The 20,799-nt window shown below is 54.2% G+C and overlaps 1 protein-coding gene across 5 annotated transcripts in view; it reads right to left on the bottom strand.

The window, feature by feature from the left end:
* Positions 1 to 20,799, bottom strand: part of PLXNA1 (plexin A1) — a 330,514-nt gene that overhangs the window by 209,581 nt on the left and 100,134 nt on the right. For all 5 annotated transcript variants that reach the window (XM_048856007.2, XM_048856005.2, XM_048856009.2 and 2 more), the window contains exon 3: positions 11,689 to 11,871. In XM_048856007.2, coding sequence (XP_048711964.1) covers positions 11,689 to 11,871 — 183 coding nt within the window. The remainder of the gene's footprint in view (positions 1 to 11,688; positions 11,872 to 20,799) is intronic.

The following is a 20,799-nucleotide window of genomic DNA, read 5'->3' on the forward strand; positions in this document are numbered from 1 at the left end:
GAATATATCCAAAGGAACAAATCTGCATTGGCAGCTGGAGGAGGAGAGTACAGCAGATGGGGAACACGTGCCTGAAGTGCCCATCAGCCTTGTGCCTGGGCACGTATGATAATCCTTTGCCCAGTTCTCATGCCTTCTACCTGAACAGCTCAAAGCGCACCAGAAACTTTAAGAAATGAGAACTCATTGGGAAGGGGGCGGGGGAGGAGAATGAGAGCGCAAGAGAGAAGAGATTTGCCCATGGTCACAAAGCGGGGGGTGGGGGGAGGAGACGGGACGGGGACGGGACAGAACTCCTTGTCCCAACTCCCAGACCTGTGCTTGACCAAAGAGACCATCCTTCCCCTCCAACAGATCTTTCTCAGCCTTAATTTCTACAAAGCCAATTAAGAATTGAAGCCATTGAAAAATCCACTTCCCCCCGCCCCCCCCATCCTGAGTGAGGAACAGGAACCTTCCCCTGAGGAATGGAGGGGCTGGAGGCCTAGGCCAGAGACTCCCACTAAATCCAAGCTTTTATTTAAAGCAATTAAAAGCGTTTCTTATTCCTGACTGAGAAGACAATCCTTCTGAGTGACGCCCAATGCAGCATGGTCCTCTCCCTTAGTCTGCAGACAGGGCCTCTTCTCTGCCCAGTCCTTTCCCAAGGTGGCAGGAGCAATTCACAAGGCTTTGGCCATTTTCACTGCTGCTCTTTGGATCCATGCAGGCAGCCAGGAAACTACAAGATTTAGTTTTGCTTTGCCGCCGCTGCTGCTTGGGAAAGCTCTGAGGAGAGCCAGGCAGAGAGGCCTAGGCAGTAAGTACGTGGGACCCCAGCTCAAGGGACCTCAAAGGGGCCTGGTTTTCAGAGAGCACGTGCTCAGTGCTGCCTGAAAACAAGGCCCTTCATTAAGGTATGCACCAGGATCACTAGTCACTTGGAAAATCTTGACCTGGAGCTATTCATGGGAGAGGAGGCTAAGGACGGGATAGATCAAAGGCGGTCCATCCCCCACATTCACCACCTCTGCTCAAACAGGCCTGGCAAGCTGATCGGGGAAGGGACAGGAGAATGGGCACACCACCAGACATACAGCAGCCAGCAGGTGGGGTAGAGATGCATATTTCCTGCACATGACCCCTGGCAGCAGCAGCAGAGTGGTTGGGGAAAGGTAGTTGGTGGATCCACCATCCCAACAGGAAGGAGGCTCAGGGGTGGGGGCGGGAGAGGAACAAAGACACACTTCCTTCTAGCTGCCTAGAAAAGAGGGAGGCCGCAACCGTTATCTGACACCCCTTATCCAGAGGCTGATATGGAAGATGGAGCCCCTGAGCAGGCTCTGGGAACAGCAACCTGATAAGAACCCCAGCAGCCTCGCCTGTCCCAGCAGCCACAGGTCAGAGGGTGGGCTTCTCACCAGGGCACTAGCCCTGGGCCTTTCTGATATGGCCTCGCTCACCCTTCACATCAGCCTCGAACTAAGCAGTGCCTGGTACATCCTTCAAGCCCATTTGCAGGTAAAGGAATAAAGCTGTTAAGCCACTATGTACCCAACAGTGAAGGAAAAGAGCTCCCCAACACCACCTCCCACCTCTGCCCAGTGCACTGGGGAGAGCAAGGAAGCTGCTGTGTACAAAGCCCCAGCCAGCAGAAACCCTCCCCCACTTCCCATTAACTGCCTCTAGGATCCCACAGCCTCTGTTATAAATCACCTGCTTCCCTGAATTTTCGGCCCAATCCTAATCCCACCACTGGATCAAATTCTGCTCTCACTGACTGCGGGGTATATCTGGAGTAACTCCCCTCACCCCCCTTCCTACCAGTGGCCCCAGAGAAGCCATCCAAACGCCTATCCTGAAAAATACAAATTAAGACCCCAAAACTCTTGGATCCCAACTAATCCCCTTCCAAAAGGTGTTCACAGCTTAATCCTCCTCATCCGAGCGACAAGCTGGCTCCCTAAAGCCCTGAGCCTGCGGCAAGGAGGCAGCAGGGTACCCCGCTCTGAACTGCCTCATCTCCCTCATCAGTATTTCAGGGAACTCCAGCAGATTGGGAGCTATTGTAAGCTTAGGGCCAGCTGGCTGCTGAATGTCAGAGCTGATCCTACCTCCCCAACAAGTCAGGTGGCACCCAACGCAGGTGGCATCCAACTGAGGGGGCCACAGTGGGGCTTAACAGAAGCCCTAGGGCAATGTGTAGTTTGCATAATGTGGAACAGATAGCAGACACTATTCCTAGCATGGAGAGGTGGCCCCACGGGACTACAAGTCCCAGTATGCAATGCTCCATCTTGATCTGAGATGTACGCTTGGGCAACTGTGGTAAGCAAGAGTGAAGATACAGGTTACAAATAATGGTGCATTTTTTGTTCATGTTCAATAAGCTTATAGCTCCTGGTGCATTTTTCACATGCACACTAAGCATACATGAAACTGTGTATGCATTCAGCACGTGCATATAAACATCAGTTGGAGATACATGTTTGCATGAGCAAATTAAGTGCATCAGTGAGCACAGTTATGCAGTGTGCATGTGGCTTTTTGCACATCAGGCCCATAATGTCCCACTTTGCAGGAGTATGAGACAGTCTCAAGGAAACCATGATTGTCCAGTGAAAGTCAAGAGGGGGAAAAGGGTCAGCAACTGCCTGGCAGGAGCCAGAGTTAGGAATCAAATCTCATTTGCCTTGTACAGAGCAGATTTGCTCTGGAAACCACCACAGAGAATAAAGGAACACAAAAAGATCAACTCACAGTGTCACTTCCCTCGTTCTAAAAATCCAGTAAATCACAAGGTAAAACCCACAGGTCTCTGATAGTTCTCCCCAGTCTCTGCTGTAGCCTAAGAGGAAGTGGCTTGCATCCAAAACTGGCAGTATTCGGGAAGATCATCCCCTAGTTACTCATCCTGGCAATGGCAAAAATTACCCAGACAACACACAACAACCCCATGACTGTGGAGAGCAGACAGCATGAGGGTACTTGCACAACATTTCAAAGACTGGGCCTTCCAAAAATAGCCATGTGCCTGGTGACACAGCAAGGAAACCACCAGGCAGGACCAACTTGTTTGGGGTTTCAATAGCTTGGTCTGCTCCACACAGCATCCCACTCCTGCCAGATCTCTGTCCTCTACAGCTCTGCTGATGCTCCTCACTCCTGACTGCAATACATCCTGCAAGTGCAGTCCTGGGCTCCCCACCACACAGCTGTGCCAAGGCTCCTAAATCCTGACCTGCAACCCCCCTGCTAGTGCAATCCTCAGAGCCCGGTGGTACAAGTCACCTACGACTGCAGTTGTATCACCATTATAATCATCTATTCCCAAACCTGACTGTCCTGCCATCCGCTGCCAGTCACTCCCCTCCCCGCCTGCCCTAGGGGCTCAGCACCATTCAAGCCAGCTCCTGTGCCGGACTGGACTCCTCGTCAGTCAGGGGAGAGGATGATTCCAAGTGCGACACAATCCTCCTGCCTGTGCAGAGCCAAGAAAAGGGGGCAAGGGGTGAAGGTAAACAAGGGGGGACAGGATGGGGAAGTGCAGGTCAGGGAAGAGGCTACAGCTGCAACAGCAACAGGTGCTGACCAGCAGCCCAGCCTCTGAGAGGCAACTGTTTGTAGCATGTCTAGGAAGCCTGCAAGCAAGCCAGCCCGCGTGACCCTTTCCTGAGACAAAGGAGAGTTCTGTCTGCAGGCGACAGCCTGGGCAAGTGCTTGGAGCTGCCATCCAGGGAATGTGCAGACAGAGCAGTGACTCTCCCCACCCTCACCCCCTCAACTCCGGATGTCGAAACCAGCATCCTCTTTAACCCAGCATCCATTGCAGGGCTCCTGGAAATGCTAGCAGAAGCGTCCGTCTGTCCCGGGCGAGCTCTTAGGTTGCTCAGACCCAGCTTGGCCAGCTGAGCTTTGGGCAGGGAGCAGGATGTTCACATGCAGGCAATAGGGTTTCCCAGGGCACAGAGACGTCCCACAGACACCAGCACACTTGTGATCTGGGGGACTTTCACTACAAGGTCATGTTATTGTGGGGTCTAACCCAACACACTGTGTGGGCGTTTGGGGGAGTGTTATTCACTAACGCAGCCACATTACCGCTCTACCCTCAGCAGCGGCAACCAGACTGCTGAATGGGTTACGTCACGTTGACCTCACCGCCACTACAGCAACGCAGCTACCTCTTTACAGAAAGTTACCGGGAGGTTAAGGGTGGCAACTGCCCGAACCCAGGAACTCGGCCGGGTCTGCAGCTCAAGCTGGCATCTGTGCTAGCTGGATGGGAAAGGCATGTCAGCACCACATCAGGTTGTGGCAGGTGCTCCAAATGCGGTAGGAGGCAGCCCATTCTGAGGCAGGGGACACTGACCCACATCCATCCGAAACACGCTCCCCCCCCCCCCCCTCCATTTCTAGAGAGCTTACTGGGAAAGCAGCCAATGTTTGCTGATGGGCACGCAGTCTAGATCACGTGCCACAGCCCCCACCAGCTCATGTGGAGAAAGGCTGGGCTCATTTGGGACAGGACCCAGGAGTTCTCCAACCAGATCCCATGCTAACACATTACAGGGCTGAGGAGACAGCTGGGGGTGGAACTGCTGGGCTGACAAACAAGGCTGCCTGCCAAGCACGCAGGGAAAGGAAGCAGGCAGCATGGCTTAGACTTGGCATTTCTCTCCCGCTGTGCCCCACATTACGGCAGAGGCTTCACCTCCCTCAGGAGGGGAGAGAAACCTGAGAGGGGAAGGGGATTATCCAGCAGCATGGTGTCAAATGTAGCTACTTGCCAAGGTGACAAGGGAACACTGGAGCAAGCTCATGGCTCCTAAGAGATGGGCAGGTGCTGGACAACTCGCAGTCATGCTGATGCCCCTCAATCCCACCCTGCAGCCCCCCTGCTACCCAATCCTGGACTCCCCAACAGCTCTGCCGATGTGCCCCCTGATCCTGCCCTGCAGCCCCTGATCCCCAGTCCCTGCCTCCCCAACAGCTCTGAGAGTGCCCCTCAATCCCACCTGCCTGGCTACGGGCCTGATCCTGTGAGGAACTCAGTGAGAACTAAGGAAGCTCAGTACCCTGTAGTGAAGAGAGGCAAGCTGAGCCACGCTCCTGGCACATACTCCCCTCCCCATTGACAACACAACACACAGATGCAATACCCTTTGGGCAATAACACCACTCTTCTTTGTTGCTCCATAAAGCACATCAGCACCGGGAAGCAGGACAGCGCTGGAGGACTCAACCTATAACCCACTAGCCTTCCACTTCAGGAAGTCCCAACTTCCTTCCAGGAAGTAGGTTACAGCTGGCCTGCCTGGCAGGTACATGTATAAAGGGAAGGCAGGCACCAATGGTATCAGTCCAATTTAATTCTTCCAGGTTTCCCCACGATACATACACCTCCTGCAATGGGCAACTGGTGCAAGCCCCACAGGGTTGGGGCATGAAAATCTAGGGCTCTAAGCAGCAGGAGGTCAGAGGAGACGCGTACCACCTGCATGTCTGTGTTCCCTTCATCCCATGCCCTCAAGCTAGCAGGCTACTTCTCTGGGTGGGGCTCCATGAGCGCACTCTCCACCACCCAGCACGGGTTACAGAGTCACCTACACAAGGCTTCCTTCCTCGCCCTCCAGAGACCCTAGTGGGGAAGCGAGTGCTCCGCCTGTCCTGCTCTCCCTCTCACACAACAAGCCAAATCTCCCAAGCAGACTCAGCCTCCAGAAAACAGACTGCTTGAGACCTGAACCAGCGCTGCTCCAGCTCCAGAGGGCTGGAGGGATTCTCCCCCTGCTGCAGCAGCAGAGACAGCCCGCGGCAGGGTCTGGTTACACCGGGCTCCCCAGGAAGATCAGGTAACTGCTGAGGCAGCACTTTCCCCATCCTCCAGTTCCAGCCAGACAGCCCCTGCTGGGGGAAGCTGAGCTCTCCATGTCGCGCCCCCCACGCCAATGCTCCAAGGTTAGAGGAGGGGACACGGGACACCCCTCCCCTACACACACACACACACACACTCACTCAGCAGCCTTCAGCACAGGAGCCCTAACCGTGCAGTGGCTGAAAAAGGATCCACCCTCCCCCATATGAGGGACACACCCTCAAACCTTCAGAGCCCTCTGCTCCCCCCTCCTTACGTTTCTGGCTGCCACTGACTGGGCTCAGTAGGGTGGGCTTCCAAAGTCAGCGGAAGCCCAGGTTTCATCGTTACTGTATCAATACCTGGCTGGATTTTGTTCTGGTGACTGATACTGGATTGGCAGCCCTGAAGATTGAGGGCTTCTAACCAAAGAACAGGTCGAGATCCCCACGCATCCTGAAGCACACAGTAGTCCAACCACTACCGAAAAAAATCATTGCTCCACACGAGAGACCTCACATACCACGACAGCCCTTTTTAAGCAATCCAGGAGCTGGCAAAGCACGGTCTCCAAGGCCTCCTGTCAGCAGGCACGGCCTTGGTCCCACAGAGTCAGAGCACGGGACACCAAGAGCACAGGCTGCTCAGGTGGCCAACCTCCCTTACCCATTAACAGGGGAAGTCCAGCCACGCTCATCTTGCTGGACCTTTTCGTCTGAGATCCTTGATCTCCAAATACCCCCGCAGCTGGAGAACGGAAATACACTGAAATACCTTGGGTCCTTCCTTCAGGAGAGCACCCAGAGAGACATCATGGGTAACGGCTCTTCCACCTCCAAAGCCTTCACCTGCAGAGCCCCACGATGCTCACTCCTCTCCCCCCTGTTACTCAGCACCCAGACAGACCCAGGAAGAGCTGGCGAGACAGCACCCGCCTCTATGGCAAATTCCCATCATACACACGCAGCACAAGCTCCCAGTTGCAACAATGACATGGGTGACCAATGAGGCTGCCTCATGATGAGTACAGGAGCTGGGACTCCCCTGGGGAAGATCTGGACTGTGAAACCTGCTCCCATGGGGGTAAGAGTGAGCACAGACCTCGCTGCTTTCAGAACTAAATGTAACACTTCCACCTTCTGCTTTGCCTGCCTGCTAGAATTTTTTTTTCAAATTGTAAGCAGATCCTCGCCCCTCTCTTACCAAAGAGACTGTTTCCTCTGCCTCTGGGGGAGAGAAGAAAGGAAACACAGAAGAGGAGGAAGCGAGTGCTCTTCCCCTTTTAAAAACCCTGCAAGGTGCTCCAATGCAATAGCGATGGACCCTAGAGCAGCGCTACTCAAAGTGGTGGTCCGCAGACCGGTGCCGGTCCGCAAGTCATCAGCTGCCAGTCTGCGCGCACACTGGAAAAAAAAATTGCTGGTCCCCCACAACAGATAGCTTGAGAAGCACTACCCTAGAGGACAGCCTATGGAGAAACATCCCCTATACTGTCCCATCAGTGAATCCTAGCCTGGCCCATAGAGTGGGAGGGGAGTCCCGCCCTTGGCCTCTCTCAGGAGCAGGCCCACCAGGGCTGTGATGAGACCTGCCCACTGGAAACAGGACTAAGAACCACTGCTTGTTTCCCACCAAACCCCACTTGGTTTCCTTAAGACCTAACGGGCCAGAGCCCATCACACCGGGTGGGCCATGGAGCAGCAGGGACTCTGATACTATAGCTGCAGACGGGCAGAGTGAAGCAAATGGAAAAAAAGGAGAGACTCCACATAAACATGAGCCACACTAGCAGGTCTGAAGTTCCAAAATCACCACAAGGCTCAGCAGGAGCCAGCCCTGCATCCCCTAGTAACCTGAGGGGGTTACCCAGAACCAGGGGGGCTGCCCATGAGCCTTGGATGGGCACTCTCTCTAGCTACCACCACAGCAGGGCCACATAAGTTGCAGGAAGAGAGGGAGGGAAAAGTTCGATGAAGATGCAGGAATGGAAACAGAGAAAGACCTGGCACCTCAGGGAGAAATTTGCCAGACAAATAGCAATCGTCAGGTTCCAGGGATAAATAACTGGATGTGTAACACTGTCTCAGTGGCTTCATGAATCCTCCTCCCACACTTCCCTCCCCTCCCTCTGCACCACACTGGCACAAACCTATTTAAAACCTGCAATTTGGAATTCAATAGCAGGAGAGGCTGGTGGAAATGCGACACCAGTCACTTCAGCTCCCTTATTGATTGGGAAGGGAGGACAAGCTGCCTCTGGCAGCAAGCCTCTCGCAATCCATGCCGACTTACTAGCAACCCCGATGCCTCCTCTGATGGAGATGATGATGCCGAGGAAGAAGGAAACTGAAGGAGAGAAAGGGAAATTGAGACTTCAGAACAGATGAAGAAATCCAAGGGTTTTCGGAAGCCTCACTCACTGAGCATCTACAAGAAGCGTGGTCTAGCTGTAGGAACGGAGGGCAGACTGCAAGGACTCCTAGGTCCTGGATTTGGCACACCAGCTCACTGTGTGACTTTGGGCATGTCCCTAACCTGCTCTGTGCCTCAGTTTCCCCATCTGTAAAACTGAGATAAGGATACTGACGCAACCCACCGAGCCATGTGAGGTGTTTTCAGTGAGGTGTCTTCATTCACGAATGCTCATGCAATGCCTTGAGATCCTCTGACAGAAGGAACTACAAACAATGGGCTGGATACAGACCCGGTGGAAGCAAGTGCACTTCTGCTGGAGTCCATGCAACTGCCCCCACCTACAGCAAGACTGAACTTGGCCCAATGTGTGTGGAGGGTCAATCTCTTCCCCTTCCCAGTATTGCAGGTTTGCACCTTGAACTCCAAATCACAGACACAAGCCCAGAGCTGCCTCCTAGACTCTCTTCCCGCACCAGCTGAGGTCACAGCTCTTCTGTGTGGGCCCCTTTTTTTCTTGGGTTTATTCTGTACCCGGGGTTCACAACAGATGCCACCAGACCAGGGATGGGGAAGGATCCCAAATAGAGCAGGAGGGTAGGTGCGTGGGGACTGCCTATTGTTGCATCCCAATAGGGGAGATTTCAGAGTCAGGGAGAGTGTTGCCAACGGATGCATTCCAGAAGAATGAGATGGTGGGGGAAAGGTGTTCAGAGACCAACCTCCCACCCATCCACACTCTCCTCTTTGCCAACAACCACCCAGTCTCAGCGGGCCTCTCCCCACACCAACCCAGAAGCCAGTTTCACGCTCATCACGATTTCAAATCCACAAACTGACTGTCAAAAAGGTCTCGAATCCAGCAGCCTGGTCTCTGTCCTGTTACCAGCCAGCATGGGAGGGTGGATCAGAGTCCTGGGTGCTGCCTTTGATGCTGGGCTTTGGTAGTCAGCAAAGACTGGGGAGCAGCAGAGATCTTGCCGAGCTCAGCACGGCACGTGTATGCAGGACGCCATGATGGCTAGGACCCCTTCTGGCTGTTCAGTTCCGCTGGAGCCAAGCCAAGGAGACTGGGGAGAGGGCTGTGCAAGCAGCTCTGTCTAACCCCCACTCACACACAGAGGGCTCCCCTCTGCCAGCACTGGCCCCACACAGGCTGACACCAGCATAATGACTTAACCACACTCCTAGTTCAGTCCTAAACTGGCCTTGGGCCAATCTCTGCATTCCCGACCCAGTGAACCAGAAATCAGCACCTCAGCAAAAGTCTGCTTCCTCCAGCACTTCTATAGGGGTGAAGGGATTTGTACCATACACACTGATCGCAGACTAGCAGCCCAAAGGAAACCCACACAGGTCAAGTCCAACATACTGTACGCAGGCAGATAAAGAGGCAGCAGGGTCTAGTGGCTACAGCGAGGGATCAGGGCCAGGAACTCTGAGCGCTGCTCCTGGCTCTGCCACTGGCCTGCGAAGTGGCCTTGGCAAGTCGCTGCATCTCAGTGGGCCTCAGTTTCCGCATCTATAAAATAGGTAGTACATTGGGATACAGATCCATCTTCTGAGGTAGAGGGGCTAGAGGAACACTTAGCTCATGTTTGTACAGCACATTGAGAGTCCAAACCCCTAGTTAAAAGCACCTGGCCTTCCTTGCGCATAATGTCCCCACTAGCCTGAAACCCTTCCCCGCCTCACTGAAGGTGGGGGGGCCTGCAGCCCCTTCTAATTTAATCCCCCTATTAACTTGGCTATGTAAACACTGACCCCAAGGGAGCATGTGCTCTGCCTATCGCATTGCCAATTCATGCAAGGAAAGAGCTGCCAATGGCTTCAGGCCTTCCAAGGTGACTATTGCATGGCCCAGTGCCAATGGACCCCACCCGACCTTGATGGCAAAGGTAGCGCTTCCACCCCCAACTGCATCACAACTCTTAGGAGTTGTCTTTGCTTCTACATACCAGTGAGTCATTTCAGAAAAGGAGGTATTTTAGCTGGGAAACAAAGATGCCAAAAGGAGCTCAAAATTCAAGCCATTGATCCCCAGGGCCGGGTAGTGGGTAGGTCCAAGTGGCTGTGTGTCCGAGCTCTAGAGGAATGAACAGGGCTGGGTGCTCCAGTTGAGTCCTGCACTTCAGGCCTCTGGCAGGACTGCACCAGGACCCTCAACATGACTTTGCCTGGTGGAGGATGCCCTTAAGGTGCACAGGTGTTTATACAGGGCAGATGCAGCTGTAATTATAGGAATGATGTTATGATAACAGGAAATCCATGCCTCGTGGAGATGCAGCAAGAGGCACAGACTTATTTGCTAATTGCCACCAACAAGAAGCCTTTTGTGTCACTGGGGAAGAGAGGTCTCCCCAACACTGTGGAATTTTGCTCACAGATGGCTTAGGTCAGCCAGGCTGGAGCACGCTGCAGCCCCATAAAGAACTCCCCTTCTATGGAAGCTTATTGGATTCCTTCAGCTGCCACCGTGGAGCAGTGCCATCCACCTCAGGGCTTTCCCAAGACAGAGGCTGCAACAGGGCCTAGCATGACATAGGGATGGGAGTTTAACGATGCTAGCAATGCAGGCAGGGAAGAGGGGAAGCAACCTCACTATTCTATACTTGCAGTTTAAGAAACATGTCACCCCCCCCTCTGGGGCAACATCACCCAGCCAAATGGGACAGGGATGAGGCCCGGAAATGTCTAAGCTAAGCACAGGTGCTATGGCAAGATAAAAGCTCTCACCCCTGCTGATCTTCTGAGTGGGCCAGCCTGGGCGAAAGGCTATTTGCCCTGGGAGACTGGCCCTGCCTGATGAGATTTCAGGCCTTTCCCAGTCCATTCCACCTTATTTCAGCCATTTGGGCCCAATTCAGGACTTAAGGTCAACAGCGAGAAGGGATTTCTGAACTTAAGAAGTGCCAGGAGAAGGAGCTTCATCTCATCCAAGAAACACCAGCTCACACATGCCAGCACTGCCACCTGGCAAGAGGGCCGAGACCAACGAAGCACCACAGGCATCAAGTCACTAGCGCATACACCACCCATGTGCAGCCCCTCTCGGGTTAGTGGCAAAGCAATCCAGTGATCAAAGGACACAAGGTATAGAGGGAAATCACCAGTACTGGGATACCTTGCTGTGTTGTGAACCCAACACCCCATCCCTCGGAGAGACTGTGCAAAGGGAACTCCCACTAACCCTGCTGACTGGGACTTGAATTGGGGTGGGGCTGGGAGTTTCCCCATGCTATAATCCTGCCATAAACAACCGCTTTAATAAATATGCCTGGTGGACAAGAGTGAAGGGAACTGGCCTTCGTCGATGCTGCCACTCCCCACCCTGCATACACCATTCACGCCTCAAAACACAGCACTGAAATCCTGCCCTTGCCCCAAAGGAGGTAGTCAGCCATCCAGCCTCCTCACCCCTGGCCCAGTAGGTTACTTACCTTTTTGATCCTGCCACTCCGCGTGCCAGCAAAGACCACAGTGTGTCCCCGGTAGTCGTAGGCAGCCACTGAGGTCATGCCATCCTCCTTATCCACAAAGAGCGCTGTCCCCTCGATGGTCACTGTCCCGCCCAGCGGCTGGTTAAAATCCTGGCCACAGAAATAGTCGTCAATCTGCAGAGGCTGTCAGAGAAGAAGGGAATGAGAGAGATGGGCCATTTGTCAATACATCGACACCACTTAAACTGCTGTGTGCAAAGGGGGACTGAGCTGCTGACTTAGAGCAATAATGAAGCGAGGAGATGATACGAGCCCCTCTTAGCTACCACTCCTGCCCCAGATCCTTAGCTAATTCCTGTCCCAGATCCAGGGCAGCCAAGGAGAGCAGGGACACCCCATCACTTAGTGGCATGATGAGGGGTTAGGGCAGTGACCAGGGGCTTGCCTCAGATTGCTTAGAGGCTGCTAACAAGGCATGGGGGTTGCAAGGAGCTCTGCTTCCCCTCCCTCTCCCAGGGATTGCTCCTGGGTGGGGCAGGAAGCTGTGGTCTCAGAAGCAGTTGGGGGCTCACACACAGCAGCCTGGTACCAGACATACCCATATGCCATTAACTCTAGCTATGCCCAGGCACGGATTCACAGATTAGCCCTGGGGCGCCAGGAAACCAGAGAGGTGGGAAACTCTGCAGAGAAGCCTAGGTGCTGAGTGGTGTGGGTGGACTCTGCTCTCTGAGAGGGACCCCAAGGCACAAGGGGGTGGACAGAGAGCAGAAAAGGCCTCCCAGACAGAAGGGGATAGCATCAGACTCCAGACACAGTCCTGCTGCTCAGGACTCTCACCACAGGGCACCAATGATCGAACACAACAGTTCCCAGTGGAGCCTGTTCACATGAATCCTGGCAAGGACCCCTCCCCACCCCACCTCACCCCTTCCCTCCACCACTGAGGTGCCTGGCTCCATGGAAAAGCAATTAGGGCTGGACAAAGGAGATAAGATGAAAGACTGGCTATAGCCCTGGTCCACCCCACACCTACAGGCTGCCAATAACACTCCCAGCTGTTTCAGCTCCTGGCTTCCCACACACAGCTCCATCGATACCCCTCTTTCCTGATCTATAGTACTCCAGCCCTAGCTCCCTACCACCACCACCAGACACCCCTTTGCCAGTGCCCCTCCATCCTGACCTGCATCTCCCCCTCCGATTCCAGCCTCTGCAAGAAACAGCTCTCCTGGCAAATTGCTGATCTGGCTCCTGCAGAGAACAGTCATTGCCCTTACTCAGTATCTCAAACTCCCCTCAGCGCTGTTCTCCCAACCAGAGGATTCACTGACGCTGGCAGTTCTCAGTCTGAGGCCAGACAGGAGGCTGGAAGTAGTTTTACAAAGGAGTCATGAGTCTGCCTGCTCCCATTCCCCAGCCAAAGCAGATCTGCTCAGCCTCTCACCACAGGCTTGTACACAAAGGCAAGGTATGCTGCTATCTCCTTCAAGTGCCATATGAGCTGACAAAGGATACTTGGGCAAGTCTGAAGGGCAGTGGCTGAGTGGGGGATGAATGTGGAGTGCCCAGAGAACCTCCTTCGATCAGTGAGTACTGGCATTTCCTCCTACCCTCCAAAGGGTTAATGCGGCCAAATCCCCAGAGAGGCTGTACCAAGCACAGACCGCTGTGTGAAAGCTCCTCTCCCCCACACTCCTTACAGAAGGTGATCAAGAGCAGCCCAATGCCACATGCTGTAGCTGAGACTCAATAGCTCAGGTCCCTCAGGAGAGGCAGTAGATTAACATGTGGGGAGTGGTCAGGGTGGGAGGTGGAGACACTGATACTGAGTAAGAGGGGAAGAGTGTCTCTGAACCAGAAAGTCTGGTCCTGAAACAACCTCTCCCTGCTCCCTAATAACCTTCCTAATCCAAGGTCCCAGAAGAGAGTGAGGCAGAGGGGCTCCCAGCCCCAGTCACGTCTGGAGCAGCACTTAAAAACCCACCACTGAGCCCAAGCTTCTAGCCAGAGAAACTCTGTTGGGGGAGGGATGGGAGAGGAAAGACTGCGAATCCCATCAGCATTCAAGCCAGGTTGGCTGCCCACCTCCCACTGAGCTGGGCTCCAAGGGCGGGGTGGGCAAGCAGTGATTAGCGTCCATAGCTTGGCTGGCTCCCTGCCTTTCTCTGCAGTGAGCTCCAAAGCCAGGAGAGTGCATATTAATTCAGCGCGAGGGTCTGGGCAGCTGACCCACCCCAGCAAGGGCCCCGCTCCAGCAGAGCTAGGGGGAGTGTGCGTGCAGACCTGGCCTGCCACTACAACACTGCATAAAGGCCAAAACTGGCCTTCACGGGATTGGCTTTTTAAGACAAAGACTGAGCCTGGGAGGTAAGATGAGCCCAAGCAACAGCAACTCCCAGATCTGATTACACTCCCCACAGGGTCTCCTGACTCAGTCTGGCTACGAGGCTCCCTTCCATATAACCCCCTCACTGCTGGTTTCAACAAGCCCTCTGGGTACAGCTCTGCCGCCATCCCTAAGCCCCTTCCCAAACAGATTTGGTGTCATGAGGGGGTACAATGTCACCAGGAGCTTTGCCTGCAGTCGGCAAGGGCACAACAGACCTTTTCCAGGGGAGGCCAGGCCGCCGTGAGTGCCCAAGTGTAGGAGCTCCCCCTTTCTGGCTTTTATCGTGGTCCTGGGGAGCAGCTGCGCAATTTCATTTGGATCTGTACAGAGGCCTGTGGGGGGGGAGGTCTGGCACTCTGTATCTCCCCACCTGCTCACTTTCCCATTCCCCACCCCCACCTCACTCTCAGAAAGGAAATGCTGCATCTCAACGCGCTGGAACGAGGGGAACGTGTTTGTAATCTACACACACACTCACTCACACACTCCTAGGCTGTGCTCTGTCCCTGTACATTCCCCCTGCAGCTTCCAACAGACACCCCATTCTTCACTTCCTGTCCTAAGCTGCTGGGCATTTCAGCAGGGGGTGAAGATGATCCCTGTGCAGAATTCACATAGTGCTTTGGGCTGGCAAGGCATTAGGGGAATGAATAAGGGCTATTTTCAGTGGCTGTATTTAGGGGGTCTATTGCTCCTGGGTGCAGAGAAAGTCAAGAGTAGCCCCATGTCACATCAGTGGCCGTGAACAGCTTACCATGGAGCATGCTTTGCCTGCAGTTCCCGATGACATGCGTCAGGTGGGGCTGAATGACACAGTGAAAGAGAAAGAGAGGTACTGAATGGGGGAAGGGGGCGGGCGGAGCGTTAAGCAAGTTTCTGATCTGCCTAGGATCATGTGTTTGAGTGGCTAAGGAGCTATTTTTCTCATTGCAAACCAGCATCTATCAGAGACAGTGCCCCCACCCATCCACAGCAGAGGGGAGCAGACAGAACTGCCCCCATGGCCAATGTAATAGTCCAATCTATGGTGCCCCAGCAAAAAGTCTCCTCACACTGCTGGCATGGGGACAGCTGGCTGTCCTTGCCCTTGGGCCCATCCAGTTCACAATACTGGCTCTCTAATCTCTCACCATCTCGGGGAGCAAGTATCATAGAATATCCGGGTTGGAAGGGACCTCAGGAGGTCATCTAATCCAACCCCCTGCTCAAAGCAGGACCAATCCCCAATATTTGCCCCAGATCCCTAAATGGCCCCCTCAAGGATTGAACTCACAACCCTGGGTTTAGCAGGCCAATGCTCAAACCACTGAGCTATCCCTCCCCTCCCCCCCCCCCCAAGTATCTGTGCAAAGGAGCTCCCTCCTCCTGCTCCACAACCCCAGTTCCAGAATGATAACTTGGCAGAGAGGCTACACAAGATACTCTTGCAACAATACAACACCACTGAGTTTCCCAGTGAGCCTAGAAAACCAGAGCCATTCCCCATGCAAGTATAATAGCCTCATTGGCTCCACTGGAACTGTTCCTGCAAACAAACCCTGCAGGGTTTGGCACCAACCCATGGCCACAAACCACACCAGACCCCTTTAGCCAGGGACACAATTGCTGTATCAAGGTGACCGGGTCATCCTCCAAAACCCCTGCCAGACACTCCCTATATTTGGGTTCAACTTCTGCCTGGGGTACCAAAGGGTATGTAGCATTCCCTCTCCCCCATCCCACTCCTAGATTGCTCTGATTTAAAACAGAGCCTGCCAGGACCACTGGAGTGGGCAGAGAAAAGCCCAGGCTAGCACAACACCACAGCACCAGCAATAGGATATCAAGTGGAAAGGTCCACTCTGGAACACAAGAGAAACTGCCTGATGCCATGCCCTGACCTTCCCACAGTGACACCACCATTTGCACACTCCCAAGCCAAGGATCTGCCAAGACAAACAGGTTCACTTTACATACCAAAGGCTCCAGGAAACACACTGCTTAATACTGCTGCTCCTACCCCTTCCACTCAGGACTTTGGGGAAGTCTCTGCATTTCTATAATGCCCCGTCCCTTTCCCAATTCCCACCGATCCCGCAAACGGCTGAGCCCAGGTGATGAGACCACATTAACAAGGGAAAAACTGGCTCATATGACTGAGGGTGGGGAGAGATGAGATTAAACATTTCCTTTCCAGGTCACCAACCCAGGACGGTAGTGACCCAAAGTGATTCCTATTTGCTGTCTGCCCAGCGGCATGAGCTTGATCGGTCTCAGCCCACTTTACAGGAACAGCCACCTCACATAAGGCACCACCACTGCTGGCACCACCTGGTCCCCTTGCTGGCAGTCACAGCAGAGAGGCCAAGGACTGAGTGGGCAACAGAGGCTAAACCCCCCTCTCTACCTCCAGGGCTGAGAGCAGGCAGCACAGTTGAGAAGCTGCTGCCCATGCTGTCCCCGCAGGCAGCAAGTACCAAGCTCACGGGCTTACAGCCCAGCACTACACTCCCTTCAGGGACACAGGAGTTAACACAGCCAATTGGAGGAATGTCTGCCTGGTGCCTTCAGCAGCCGAAGCAGAACTTGCCCACAATGCATGTGACCAGCCAGGCAATGCTCCCACGTGGGAGGAAGGAAACAGAATCCTGTAAACCCCACGCCCCCCCGGGTTGCTGAGCCCCAGCAGGTTTGGCAGCTGCAGCTGGACTGCGGATCCCCTGCCAGCATCAGCTAGAGGCGTTGTTGGTTAAACACTCTCCTGCGTTTGCAGATTCAGGAGAAGCCTTTTCAAAAGGGAGCTCGAACAGCAGCCAAGAGCCATTGCAGCTCAGCCAGTGCCCAGCATTGGCAGACACAAATGTAGGGCAATTTTCCCCAAGCGCTCCTTTCACCAAGCGCTGTAGCTGCTGCCCAGGGAGATGGGAGAGCAGCAGAGCCAGGCAGTTCCTGCACTGAGGGACTGAAGGGCTCATTCCTGGTGGCCTCCAAAGGGGGGAAGGCACAGAGGAGTCACTATCAGTGCCCGTGGAGGGAAGAACTGATGCACAGCCAAGAGGATGGAGCCTGGTTTGGTCAGACACACACACACACATACACACACACTCCCTTTGGAGAGAACTGAACTGCAACCTGTGACCCTGCTCCAAAACTGATGAGAGGCAAAAGAAATTATCTGCCAGTTAATCTGGAGAACCTCAGTCCCACAGCAATGCCACGGCCTGCCCTCTTGATCTGCACCACTCCTTGCCACCTCAGTCCAGGAAACAGGACCTTTCATCTTCAGCTCCGATCCAGCCCTAGGTCAGTGGTGATGCAGAGTAATCACCCTCGGACAGCTGGCCTGCGGGCCCAGAAATGCTGCTCTCAATCCAATTCCTATTGACTCTGATATCTGCCCCAGAAAAGCCGTTCTCCTCACAGCTGGCCTGGGCCATTCGATGACAGCCTGTGGCCCAGGCTCAGAACAGAAAGACCCAAGGAGCCCGAATTCCCTTCTCTCCATCCTGGGCAGGCCTGAAACACAACAGCACAGGGGAGCGTATGGAGGAAGTGTGTCTGCCTCTCCCATGCAGTGGCTGCCAATCCAGCACCTTCCCCCAGACTCCACCAACGTTGTGAACAAACAAAAAGAAAAGGCAGTACACTCAGAAGAGGCAGCAGATGAGCCAGGGAAAGGAATAGGCCTCAGCCCCCGGATGGCTGGACTCTGCCTGCGCCATTTCTGCCATACCTGCCCCTGCTGGGGTCATTTTATCCTTCTCCCTAGGATGCCCCTTTCCCAGATCCTGGACCTCTGAGACAAAACCGCCTGGCTCTGCTGCAGCTCTGTGTCAGTCTCTCACTTCCACAGCACTGAAAGGAGAGGGGAAGGACACAGGAGGTTTCTGCACTCAACATGCAATGTCTGTGCCGCGTCCCCTCCAGCCTCCGATGCAGGCCCAGACAAGTGGTGCTAAGAGAGGATGACAGGGATGGGGGGGATGTGGGGGGAGACCGCAGGGAACAGGGGTCAGGAACTGGGAAATTCCCTGAACCATGAAATCTGCTTCTATCTTCACCTCAGTGGGAGGAGATGTGTTGTCATGACAACCCCTGGTCCAACAGCCTCTGACCATGGGTTCCAGGCTCTGGGAGATGTGGAGAAAGGGAGGGGAAATGGGGACTGAAGAGAAACGACTGAAGCCTTTCAGCCAGGCACGGGTGAGCTCAGTTACCCACAAGGTCCAACGTGGGCATAGGTGCTGGAATTAGGCATGCGGCTGCACCCCCGGCTTGAAGTGGTTTCCATTATATAAAGGGTTTACAGCACCCCCACTATACAAATTGTTCCAGCACCTTGCGCCTGGGTGGGGCAATGGCTGAGCAGAGCATTGCATTGCACGCCTGATGCCTTCACTCCGTAACCCCAGCGAACTGCCTGGCTGGACTTCCCTCCCCAGCACCAAATCCCAGGGAGCCTCCAGGTGTGCAGCACTCACGCCAAGCCCAGAACAGGCAGCAGCCAGCCCCGGCATGGAGCACATGAAGTCAACGCTGCCAGCAGAGGCGCTTTCTGAATGACACACATTGAGGATCGTGGGGCATTTGGGCCTCGGAAGGATTCTGTTTGGAAAGGCTCCATCTGCAGCTCGGAGCTTAGAGGGGAGGTTTTGGCAAAGGATGGGCTCAGAACCTGTTCCAGTCTCTGGGGGGTTTTAAATCCCTACAGCATGGTGTAACATATGGGGAAAGCGGGGAGGGGGTGGGGCAGATAGCAAGAACCACTCAAAAAACAGCTCCTCCAGGACTGTCACCCTCAGCTAGAGTGCAGCACCCACACAGCATGGGACAAGGGGAATGCATTCGCAAGAGACTCCCCAAAGGTCAGTGTGCAGTCTGGTACCAGCTCACTAACACCCCCATGGAGGGGACATTGAACAGCCATCCACTGATGGCTATGCACTAAGCCCACTGTTTAAAAGGGCCATTCATTTTCACTTCGTTTGACTTGCTGTCCTTGGGGCCAGGCCTCTCCCTGCTTTTTCCTCAAGATGCCTGCAGCATGCAATTCCAACATGACTATGGGACAGGATCTCTAGCCCATGGGAGGAGCCCTCACGGGCGACCCAGGAGGCCAGGAGCTCACACCACTGCTGCAGTTCACAGCTAGCACCACAGCCGTGGGGAGTGCAGAGAGGTGGGAATAGTCCAGTGGATGCAAAGCCGTTCACAGCTGCAGCTCCGTTTGCTTGCTCAGCAGCTCTCACTTCCTCTAGCTGGGGTGCCGGGGTTTAGGACGCAGTCACAAGTTGACTCCTTTCCATGCCTGACTTTTTATCTCCCCTTCCCCAGGCAAGAAATTCCTCTCGAAAAGCCACACATCTTGAGCAAAAAGAAAAGAAGTACTTGTGGCACCTTAGAGACTAACCAATTTATTTGAGCATGAGCTTTCGTGAGCTACAGCTCACTTCATCTTGAGCACAGGCCTCACTGGCTCCCAAAGAGGGCTGTGTCAGTGGCCCCTGGAGGCAGACTGCTTTACCCACTACTTAAGGCCTCATCCCACTGGGGATGGGGGATCAGCAGCATGGTGAGGAGTTAACAATCCTCAACTCAGTTTACTGAAAGGGGGGTGGAGGGGCTCAAAAGCCCCCTGCAATCTGAACGCACACGGACCTTGCCTACCAATAGAATGGGGTGTAGACCTTGCTGGTCTCCTCCTTTCCATTCTCACACAGCAAACATCAGGAAGGCAGCGGCAAGAAAACACATCATTCCTGCGATAAACCAAGTTGATCTTAGGGACCCACATCCTTCTCCCGCACCCCCAGAAGAACCTCGCCTCCATCAGGGCTGGGACCACTGAACATTCATGGATTGGCTCTCTGGCGGCTGAGACAGAAGCCCCAGAACCCAGGGGCAAGAGCCCCACAGCTCGGCCTCACCAAAGAACATGCCACTGAGGAAGCAGTGAATCACTGAGGCCTAATGAACAATCCATAACGTGGAGAAAGAGGGGAGCAATTTAGTAGCAGAGGCTTCAGCCCCAGCAGAGCATCTGGGGATCCTTGGCTATTCTGCTCTTAGGGGAAGCTGTGAAGAACTCAGCAATTGAGGACAGGATGGGGGCCCCCCCACACACAAGGGAGACATATTTACTTTTATACGATTCTGTATGTTAGTGACAATGGGAGGCTCCCACTGCTCAGCCCCCAAGGACACACCCCTAGACATCACCCTTGAAGCCACCCTTGAAGCACAGATGGCCAGAACAGTCTGTCCCAAGAGGAAGAAAGAGATATCTGGTCATTGCTCCTAAGAGAAGCACAGATTGGTCCCTAGGTGCATTCAGCCCCCTTATGGCAGCAGCTTCCAGGAAGCCCACCCTGACTCAGGCTCTGACGTCCCCTCCTGCAGCCCGGAATCACATGTCACTTCTTCCCCCGTGAGACATCCTGCTCTCCCCATGCATCTTCTCCCAGAAAGAGAGCACACTGGGCCCCTTCCCTTCCCTCTGCCTCATGGTGTGCATAGCAGACAGCAGTGAAGGGGTGAACGGAAAGCCTGAGTCCCGGGCAGACTGGAGCGGAACGAATGAAGGTATTTAAGTCCTGGCAGCACCTCATAGCCAATGCAATCTCCATGTCACACTGCTCTCTGCACTCTAATTTGAAGCTTCCCCAACCTCATCTGCTGCTGAATATGCAAGAGGATAAATGTTTATGGTGTTTACTCCTGTCTGCTTTGTCTCAACAAAC

Source organism: Caretta caretta, chromosome 7, assembly GCF_965140235.1.
Source record: "Caretta caretta isolate rCarCar2 chromosome 7, rCarCar1.hap1, whole genome shotgun sequence".
NCBI lineage: Eukaryota > Metazoa > Chordata > Testudines > Cheloniidae > Caretta > Caretta caretta.